Raw genomic sequence first — 11,012 nt, 5'->3', positions numbered from 1 at the left:
CTCCCAGGGTCAGAACAAAGACTAGACTGCTATCCTTCGGGCAGTCAAGGCCAGAGCACCAGAGCCAATGGAGTTCAGCATGAGCACCGAGTGCAGCCTCCTCCCATCTCCAAGCCATGTAGCATGCACATACCCACACCTCAGGGCCTGCAGGCATGGGTGTAGTAATGACACAAGCACTGGTCTAACACCAGACTTCCAGGACAATATCACACTCCTGGTCCACTCCAGACAGCAGGTCACAAGTGCAGTGGAGCATTCACAGGGCTTTCAAGGAGCCAAACCCTGGACAAGTCAGAGGCCATAAAGACTGCCCTGCAGAGTCATCCTGCCTTCCCTCAACACCCTGGCATAGGAATGGCAATTCCAGCCATGCCATAGGAAGACGAGAGAGGAGCCAAGCAAAAGAAGAGGAAAAGGTCATCTGAGACAAATCCTACACTCTAAGCCTGGACGGCGCGCCTCAGCTCTCCACAGGGCAGCATCCTGCCTCCCGAAGCAGGTGCTCCCACAAACTCTGGACCCTACCTCCTGCATTAGGGAGAAGGATGGAGAGATTTCAGTTTAAGAACACACTTTACATTGTTGTCTCAGACAAGAGGGGATTATGAATGGGGACAAAAAAAAAAAAAAAGGAAGGGAGAGGGTAATCTGGAGTGAAGATGTCTTAAGTGCCAGAGCTGAGGACTTAGCTCCGTAGTAAGCACTTGCCTAGCTTGCTCAAGATCCTGGTTTCATCCCTAGCACCACACACAAACACACACAAAAGCCCTCAAACCATTTCAGCACCCCAAAACAATCTTATTACTAGTATTTGTCTAGTGCCTACCACATATCAAGTTCTGTGGACACAGGCTGTAGTGGGAGAGACCAGCATGTTCCCTGCCATAAAGCTTACTTCAGATTAAGTAGGAAAACATCTGACGTGAACAAGTACTTCCCAGAGACTTAGCGAGACTAGCCATAGTAACTAGGGGCGGGTCAGTGAGCTACAGCTCTCTAGGTGATGCTGTACTAGTGGGTCCTCTTCACGTCTGCCATCCCTGAATCAAACAATTTAGGTGGGCTGTGCATGTAACGCGGTGGTAGAATGCTGCCGAGCATGGGAGAAGCCCTGGATTTGATCCTCAGTCACACATGCACACACACAACACAGTGCACAAACATACCACAAAGATATAGGATGAAGGACAATCAAGAAAGCAAATCCTAGGTACCCTGAAATGCCAGGTACCGATCAGAAAAACACCAAAGGGGCTACCCTAACTTCTTAGCAAAAACTTCATCATTATGCATCTAACATGTCTGACAGGGAACCTTGATGGCACTAACAGTGTCTCATGTATGTCCTTTACCTTGTGCGTGTGCCGCTGCATGTATATGCACAAGTGGGGACCAGAGGCTGCTATCGTTTACTTTTTACATCCCCCCTCCCTTGTTTTTTTTTTTTTTTTCCCAGATTTTGAAAAAAAAAACCAACCCACTGGAGATAGCAGGGCATGCCTTTGATCTCAGCACTGGGGAGGCAGAGGCAGAGGCAGGCAGATCTCTGTGAGTCTGAGGCCAGCCTGGTCTACAGAGTGTGTTCCAGGACAGCCAGGGCTGTTATATGGAGAAAGCCTATCTCAAAACACGCCGCCCTAAACAAAACAAAACAAAACAACAAACAAACAAACAAAAAAACCTCACAAAATAAAAAGAAAGTATAAAATAAAATTCTAGAAGGTATTCCCCTACTTACAAAATCAAATTGGTAGCATTATTACCTTTCCTAGTAAAAGTCAATGTTCCTAAGTTTTAGGAAAACACCACTGTGGCCAAAACTGTGTTCTGTATCTTAGGATCTGCAGACTGAGGCTTTTCTTAAGTTTTCCAAACAGCTTTATAGGCTTAAAATGTAAAGTCCTGTGCATCTGTATTCTCCCATTGCATTCTTACAGATGATATATAATTTGTGTGTCTGTATGTCTCTCTGCCTGTGTCTATATGTCTGTCTGTACACAGACATTAGCTATCCAAGTTTAGTTCTAGGCTGTAAAAGCAAACAGGTCATAGGGATGGGAAGGACAGTTACTTATGATCTGATTTTTTCCTCAATAGAATAAGCTGTACTGTTCATATACAAAGAAATAATGATTTATAATGTTTGTTAAGAAACATCGAACTTTAATTTCCAATAATGCTCACTAATTAGTAAGTTGGGAATTATCTTCGTTTTGGAAGAAGGAGACTCAAGAGAGACTTCCCCAAGAATAAATGCTTTTTCTGAGGCACAGTTAGAACAAGAAAGCAAGTCTCCTGGTGTGTAAGCCCAGCCTCTTGCCATGAGACTCCACGCTACATATTACTCTTCTGCATGCCTTTGAACAGAGTCTTGTTTCTCTTGTGCAAACAGCACATTAGTCCAACTATACTCACGTTTGAGCTTATGAATTCTATACTTAAGAGATCACGTTCAATCAGGGTATGGTGGCACATTCCTTTAATCCCAGCACTTGAGAGGCAGAGCAGACAAGTTGGAGGCCAGCCTGGTCTACACACAGAGTTCTGGGCCAGCCAAGGCTGCATAGTGACACCCTATGGCAAACATAAAAATAAAACAAAGTGCACATCATAATGGGAAGATACCAAGATTAACAAGGAGATATTTTCCTGCCCACCTAACCCATTGATTCTTACCTGTCCAGGCAGTGTGGGAGAGGTACACCTGAGTGATGAGACGGTGCCGCCCTGGGCCAGGATTCCGAAAGTCTGCTGGCTTGGGGTGGATCATCTGAGCCTGGCCGTCTGGATACAAGACCTAAAGTGACAGAAATGAGGCAGACAAGAGAAGAGAAATGAGCCAAGAAAATTGATGATAACATTTACTGTGAACCTGAAATCAGTAGCAGAAAGACGACCCTAGCCATCATAAAAGGAAACCAAAAGTCAAAACCAAACCAAACCTGTTTCTTAAAGGGGACTAACACATGACTTTAATCCCAGCACTCGGGAGGCAGAGGCAGGACATCTCAGAGTTTGAGGCCACCCTGGTCTACAGAGTTCCAGGACAGCCAGGGCTACACAAAGAGACCCTGTCTAAAAAAAAACTGGGGGGGGGGGCAGGGGGAGAAGCAAACTAGGGTACAAGCAAACTAGAGAAACAAAGCTGACACTAGGACCAGACTGGACCAGCTCTGTAAACACAGATAGGAATTAGAGTATCCTTTCACTTTTGAAATTCAGGGGAGTATGTGTCTATCTACTTGCTCAAATCTTTTATCTTTCTACATATCTCATGCTCTTCCTAGGACTGACAGATCTATTTTTACTTCTCTATCTCTCATTCATGTTTTGGGGGTATATGGTGTGTGTGTGTGTGCGCGCGCGCGTATGTTACTGTTATACCCCAGGAGGTCAGAGGACACTCTGACCAGATCTGAAGCCTTCCATTTTGACTCACTAGACAGTGAGCTCTGAGGAACCCACCTATCTCCACTCCTACCCACCCAGGCTAGTACTGCAGAATGTATGGCCATGCCTAGGGATTTTAAGCTTTTTGCTCACTAAGCCACCTGTCCAGCCATGCTATTGTTTTGAGATACAGTCTTGCTAGAGCCTAAAGCTAGCCTTACACTTTTATGTTGAAAGATTAGTCCCTAAAAATAATGTTCAGAAATAGGAGTTTTGGGAGCATTAGGGGTCTGATCTAATCAAGGGATCAAACCACTGATAGATTCATAATTTCATGTATTTTTTTGGAGGTCACCCAGGGCCTATCATGAGGTGTGCAGCTATGCTGTGCCATGCACTCTTTGCCCTGACCTGGCAGCCTCACCCAAGGAGTACAGCAATGGAGCCAGCCACAGACTGAGACCTTTGAAACTGTGAGCTACTCAAGCCCTTCCATTTGAACCATTACAAGCTGGTTCTCTCCTAATTTGCTTCTAGGCTTTGTGGCCCCATCCTAGAACAGAAGAAAGCTGTAGATGCCCAAGCTTCTAGAACTTTGTCATCTTTAACAGCTCAGTGGGTTATTTTTAAAGAAGAGGAGGAAGAGAAGTTGGGAGGATATGGAGTGGGTGTCCAGGAGGAGCTGGAAAGGGGTATTCATATCTGAAATAACCGAAGACTAATTGTTAGAGGGGGAGGGGCACAGATAAAGCTCAGTTGGTGGAATGCTTGCCTCGTTCATGAGACCCTGGGTTCCACACCCACCATAACATACACGAGGCCAAACAGTACACGTCTGCAGTGCTTGGGAGTGGAAGAGGGAAGATCAGAAGTTCAAGGTTATCTTTAGCAATATAGCAATCTGGAGGCCAGCCTAGCCTATGAGACCCTGTATTAAAAGGTGGGGTGGGGGCAGAGAAGGAGGGGACAGGAAGAGAGAGACAAAGCAGAACTCCCAAGTGGTCTCAGTGAAGCTTCCCTTGACTCTGCTGTCAAACAGCTGCCAAAAGCATTCCTTCAGGAGGTTTAAAGACCAAGTAGGTCAGGGAAAGAACAACATGAGTTCAGAACATCTGAAAAATGTATTTCCTCTTGTCAGTGGATAAAATACAGCAACCCAGACAAGTCTAGCAAAAACTGCTGTAAAAAACAGACATCATGGTGGCACACGCCTTTAATCCCATCACTCCGAAGGCAGAAGTGGGGAGATTTCTGGGAATTTAGGCCAGCCTAGGCTGATCTACATAAACTGTTCCAGGGCAGTCAGGGTTATCTAGTCTCTCTCTTAAAATACAAACAAAACAAAACAAAAAACTCAAAAAACTAAGACATCCATAATTTTAACAGAGAATATAGCCTCCATGAAGTCTCTGAGTCATTGTAACTGTAGTCATGTCTAACACCCCTGGTTTTTTTTCGGGGGACGGTGTTTCAAGACAGGGTTTCTCTGTGTAGCCCTGGCTGTCCTGGGCTCGCTTTGTAGACCAGGCTGGCCTCAACCTCACAGTGATCTACCTGCCTCTGCCTCCCGAGTGCTGGGATTAAAGACATGTGCCCCCACTCTGGGCTCTGTTCTGGTATTCTGAGGGCGGTAGCTGGACTCTGAAACTGCTAAGCTGTCCCATGACAGGGCAGAAAGGGTCCCCATGACATCCCATGTAGGCATTCGTTTGCCTGGGAAGGCAGCAAAGGTGTTTTAGAATGGAGTTTTTTCAGTACAGCTTAGCTGATGTCCTGCAAAGGATCCACCTGTAATTGTTTATGCTTAATTGGTCAGAGAACTTTTCTCAGAGACATAACAACACAGCCAGCTCATTAGACTCACACTGCACACTGAGTTTACCTACGAACTCTTAAAAAGAATACTGGCAACTCTAAGCTGGGTCTCAGAACTCTGATTTAACTGGTACAGGATGAATGAGGACTGTTCATCAGTTTCTGAGCAACCTATAAGTACGGGCTAGGAAGGAGAAGACACAAAGACTCACTCAGAAAAGTTCTCTGTGGGTATGATGCGTGGTTATCCCACCTCCTCTAGGACACCTGCTGTGTTTGCTTCAGACTGTCAGCTCTCATCCTGATTACCTGTACTGCCAGTGCTCACACTGTCTCCTCAACGTACCTCCCCTGCCATCCTCTTTGCTCCTCAGCACTCTTTCAGGCTGCACCACATGCCAGCACCTCTACAGATCCTTCCGTGACCTTCACCACAGTGTGCTAAACTGTATGCTGAAGCACTGACCTTCACTTACCACTGCCTGTCCCTTTATCTAACTCTCTGAAACTGAGCACGCTGGGTGACTTTAGCGCAACCACCGCTGCACTCAGCATGTACACCAAACCAAGCACAAAATGCATGAATGGATGGAAGAAAAGATCGAGGGTGGCTGGAAATGAGGCTCAGCTGTAGTCTTTACCATATCATGTGATCTCTAACTTTGGAAAAAATGTGTCCTACTGATATTTTCTCTCCATCTATGAATTTTGTTTGCCCCCCATCAACCAACAGAACTTGTTTTGATGAACTCAATTTGTATGTGTAGAGAGAACTAACCCTAAAGTCTGTGTTATATAGAGACAGTCCTATCACTTAGTAAAGACTTACTAGATACTCAGGGCTTTACATACTTTCACTTTAATATCAGCTATTTCTTTTTTGTTTTTGTTTTCTGAGACAGGGTTTCTTTGTGTAGCCTTAGCTGTCCTGGACTCGCTTTGTAGATCAGTCTAGCCTAGAACTTACAACGATCCACCTGCCTCCCAACCATCACCCGGCTTAATGTTGACTGTTTCTATGTAACCCATGTCTGCTACTTTGTGGGTTCCTTTTTCTTCCACCTTTTCAACCCCTTAACACTAAGTAGGAGAGGAAAAAAGATAGGGGGAAACGGGGTGATGTTATTAATAGCCTAACTCCTGCTGGTTAGGGGGATCCAGTTCCTAGGGGCAAGTTTGATCTTTGTCGTCAGGATATCTAACTTCTTCTTCTTGTTTCTTTGCACTACTTAACAAACTGCAACCAACAGCATCCAACCACCAACCAGCAGCCTACACCCCCTATGGGGCTCCAGCACTTATATACCCTCTGAAAAGTCCCAAGAATTCCAAACGTCACACAATTGCAGAAACTACAAGGTCACGTCCTGCTAGAGCACAAGGCAAATCATAGCCACCTGCTGTGAAGCAGCCCCATATCCCCACACCTAGGATTAAAACAAAAACATATTCCCCTATTATTTCTGTGGTTTTTTTTAAAAAAAAAAGTAAAATTATAAAAGTCTCACTACATTACTATTTTCACGTGTAGAATTTGAGGTTTAGAGTTTAATTTGCTCAGCAATAGAGTAAGGCTCCAAGCCCAGGCTCTCGCCATGACGGATCCTTTTTTGTTCTGTTTTGTTTTTTTTTTTGTTTTTTGAGACAGGGGTTCTCTATGTAGCCTTGGCTGTCCTAGACTCACTTTGTAGACCAGGCTGGCCTCGAACTCACAGAGATCCACCTGCTGGGATTAAAAGCATGCACCACCACACTTGGCCGTGAAGGATCTTTTTTTGTCCCTTTTTAGTTTTGGTCCTCAAGTAGATAACAAAAGCACCTAAGTTAAATGCTCCACCAGGGTCAGTGAAAACACCCCAGGGGAGCCCAGACCTCACACACCTGGACCTTGACACTGTTCTGGGGGTCTTGCACATGTTCCAGGGTTGCATCCACATCCAGGGCTACCACTAACCCAGATGTAAAACGCAAGGGGTTGTCTGACTCGCCCGCTGGCTCAATGATGGTGGCTGAGGCTTTGTGGATCTGTAAACAACAAGAAAATATGCTGATTCTTAGACCAGTAAGATAGCTCGGTGGGAAAAGCCCCTGCTACCAAGGCTGATAACCTGAGTTTGATTCCTAGAACCCTATCAGGGAACCAGACATAAGCTGTGGCATTACCACCCCCCTCCCACTCCACCGCCACAAATACACGAAATTGAAATCAATTAGAAGAAGGACCATAGCTCACTTGCTCCCCTGATTAAAGAAGCTCACTAAAGTAAATGGTTTAAGAACCTGGCAGATTTGGCAGAGGGGCACCAGGGACGCTGACCTGCTCTGGAAGTGGGAGATGTAGAAAGGTACTCTGCCGCAGCATTGTCTGCAGAATTTTGACGACTTCTATAGGTTTAGATGCCATGAGTCGGGGCATAAGATCAAGGAGCTTGTCCACAAAGCTGTCTTGAAGGTGGGGTAAATCCGCAATGAAACACCTGCATGAACACACAGAAGCAACTGACATCCCCTCACCACAGGCTCTTGCTCTGCCAAGCCCTCAAGCAGGAAGAATACTGAAATGGGAAGAGCTTGCGGGTCATGCCTGAAATCAACAGGGATACAAATCAGCATGCCATAGGCACATGATCAGCAGAAGAGGCACTGCTGGCATGGACAGATAACCTTGTCAATAAATCCCTTGCCTGGCAGGGATGAGGACCTAAATCTAACCCACAGAATCCATGAAAACCACCACGCACAGCAGCATGGGCCTCCATCCCAGCACTGGGGAGGTAGAGATAAGAGGGCTCCCGGGGCCTATTGGGCAAACTCCAGGTGTAGTGAGTGCCTGCTTTAATGAGTAAGGGGTAAACTGGTGAAAACACTCTGCATTACCAGGCATGGTGGTGCATGACTTTAATCCCCGCACTCAGGAGGCAGAGACAAGAGGATTTCTGTGAGTATCGGGCCGGCCTGGTCTGCACAGAGAAGCCCTGTCTCAAACAAACAATGCCCCCCCAAACCAAACCAAACCAAACCAAAAAACCCTCTGCATCAACATCTAGCACACACAAAACATGTGTATACATACACACATTTAGGAAATTGGTTTGGTGTTTGTTTTAAAGATTTGTTTATTTATTATTATGTATACAGTGCTCTGCCAGCGTGTACTCCTGCAGGCCAGAAGAGGGTGTCATATCAGATAGATGGTTGTGAGCCACCATGTGGTTGCTGGGAATTGAACTCAAGAGCTCAGGAAGGGCAATCAGTGCTCTTAACTGCTGAGCCATCTCTTCAGCCCCTTTTTTTGTTTGTTTTAAGAGGCTATTTCACTGGGTGTGGTGGCTCATGCCTATAATCTCAGAACTTAGGAGGCTGAGGCAGGCTGCTTATTGAAAGTTCTAGGCCACCTTGGGCTATAGTTTTAGACTCTGCCTCAGAACAAACAAACAGAAGAAAGAGACTGTTAATAAATAACAGCGGCTGTCAGGCGTGACATGACTTTGTAATCATTCCCAGAACTCCTGTTCACTATTTAGGATTATCATACTCATCTTAGAGACTTGTAAGGACTCAGCAAGTGCCAAGGACTATTGTAGGTCTGGGGACATAATGATAAGGAAAAAGGAACAGAGCTGGGCTTTTGTCTACCTATTTGTAGTACTGATTGAGTCCTGGGCCTTACACATGGTATGAAAGTTTCTCCCGCTGACCATAATCTCAGCCCTGGTGGCTTTTTGCTGTGGTCTCACTAAAGCCCAGAGAAGCTGCAATCTTCCTGCCTTGGCCTTTCAACTGCTGAGATTATAGGGTATTTCCCTCACCAGGCCTGAAGAGATCCTGCTGTTTAAGACTTATTTTTGACAGATTGTGGTGGCACATACTCAGAAGGCATGAGAAGGCAGCAATCTATAAATCTGAGGCCAGCCTGGTCTACACAGAGTATTCTGTGCAGGCCATAGTTACATGGTGATATTCTGTCTAAAAAAAAGAATGGAAAACATTTATTTTTATTTTAAACTTTATTTATGTGTCTGGGTGTTTTTGCCTGCATGTATATATGTACACTGGGTGCATATTTGGCCCATGGAGGACAGAGGCAGGTATCAGATCCCTGGGACTGGAGTTACAGGCATTGTGATTTGGCATCTGGGTGCTGGGAATTGAACACGGGTCCTCTGGAAGAGTACTAGCTAGTACTCTTAACCATAAGCCATCTCTCCAACCCAAATTTATTTATATTTTATGTATTTGAGTGTCTGTCTGCCTGTGCATTATGTGCATGCCTGGCATGGGTGGGGTAAGGCAGGGGTGTGGGGGTGTGGGGGTAGGGATGGAGGCCAAAAGAAGGCATCAGATCCCCTGGAACTAGAGTTATAGGCAATTGTGATGTGGGTGCTAGGAACCACACCCAGGTCCTCTGCAAGAGCAGTAAGTACCCTTAACAGCTGAGCCATCCTTCTAGCCCTGAAAAGAACTGTTTAAAAAACAAAAAAACAAAACAAAACAAAAAAACCCTTACATTTAAGCTATAGGAACACCAAGATTGAGAGAGCATGATATTGCACTGAGGCTAAGAAAAGTTGTTACTCATGCCCAGCTTAAACTGACTGTACAGTACTTTGCTTTGTGGAAGGGAATGGTCACGCCTCTCCCTCCCCAGTAAAGAGGTTATAGTTACTCAGAGACTTAATTAAAGAAGATATGCAGCTCTAATTAAAAAGTGAGGAACTCTGCCTCAGAGGTGAAAAGAGAAGATTATCTATAGGTGAAGGGTCAGAACACAATCAACCCTATAGACTATTAAAGAATGAGAAGTTATAAAAAACCTCAGGTTTGGGGCTGGAGAGATGGTTGTGATGGTTTGAACAGGAATGGCCTCATAGACTCATGTGTTTGAATGCTTGGCAACAGGGAGTGGCACTAATAGGAGGCGTGGCTTTGATGGAGTAGGTATGGCCTTGCTAGAGGAAGTGTGTCACTGTGAGGGCGGGCTTTGGGGTTTCATATGCTCAAAGCTTTGCCCCAAATGGTTCAGTCTCCTTTGCTGCCTGCTGGGGAAGCTGTAGCCCTCTCAGCTCCTTCTCAGCACCGTGTCTGCCTGCATGTTGCAGTGCTTCTAGTCATGAGATAATGGACTAAGCCCTGGAACTGTAAGCCAGCCCCAGTGAAATGTTTTCCTTTGTAAGAGCTACCGTGGTCATGTCTCTTCGCAGCAATAGAGGCCCAGAGAATTATTTAGCTGTATGTTTACTTTTGAAGCTCTACATTCAGAACAGTTTGCACATCATTAAAGAAAATGCCACAGTAGGGCACAATGACAACAGGTGATGGATAGCTGGGCAGCAGATCTTGTTTGGTGCCAGGTAACTTATTTTCTACATAAACAAGATGAAAAAAAAAACCATCAAAAGAATTACAAAGTAGCTGGTTGGTTGTGGCACACACCTTTAATCTCAGCACTAGGGAGGCAGAAGCAGGCAGATCTCTGTAAATTTGAGGCCAGCCTGGTCTACAGAGAAAGTTCTAGGACATCCAGAGCTACATGGAGAAACCCTGTCTTGAAAAACTAAACAAACAAACAAACAAACAACAACAAAAACAAACAAACAAAACCCCCAAAAGTTACAAAATACTTACCTCTGAAAAAAATCCACTTGCTGTAAAAATTTTTCACACATTCCAAATAAGAGGTCAACTCTGTAGGAAAAAAGCAAAGTGTAAAAACCTTGTGACTCTGTGAACTAAGGAGTGAGGACAAGAAGTCCCAGAAACCTGAGCTTCCTTGAGAGGAGACAGAATACAGTACACTGTAAAAC

The 11,012-nt window shown here is 45.2% G+C and overlaps 1 protein-coding gene across 1 annotated transcript in view; it reads right to left on the bottom strand.

Moving 5' to 3' along the window:
• Positions 1 to 11,012, bottom strand: part of Ints4 (integrator complex subunit 4) — a 65,264-nt gene that overhangs the window by 1,445 nt on the left and 52,807 nt on the right. The window contains exons 19-22 of the mRNA XM_051148977.1: positions 10,834 to 10,893; positions 7,526 to 7,685; positions 7,090 to 7,233; positions 2,680 to 2,800 (exon numbers count right to left, since the gene is read on the bottom strand). Coding sequence (XP_051004934.1) covers positions 2,680 to 2,800; positions 7,090 to 7,233; positions 7,526 to 7,685; positions 10,834 to 10,893 — 485 coding nt within the window. The remainder of the gene's footprint in view (positions 1 to 2,679; positions 2,801 to 7,089; positions 7,234 to 7,525; positions 7,686 to 10,833; positions 10,894 to 11,012) is intronic.

This window comes from Acomys russatus, chromosome 7 (genome assembly GCF_903995435.1).
Source record: "Acomys russatus chromosome 7, mAcoRus1.1, whole genome shotgun sequence".
Taxonomy (NCBI): domain Eukaryota; kingdom Metazoa; phylum Chordata; class Mammalia; order Rodentia; family Muridae; genus Acomys; species Acomys russatus.
The sequence above is the reverse complement of the archived record's forward strand: the minus strand, read 5'-3'. Positions and strand labels throughout refer to the sequence as shown.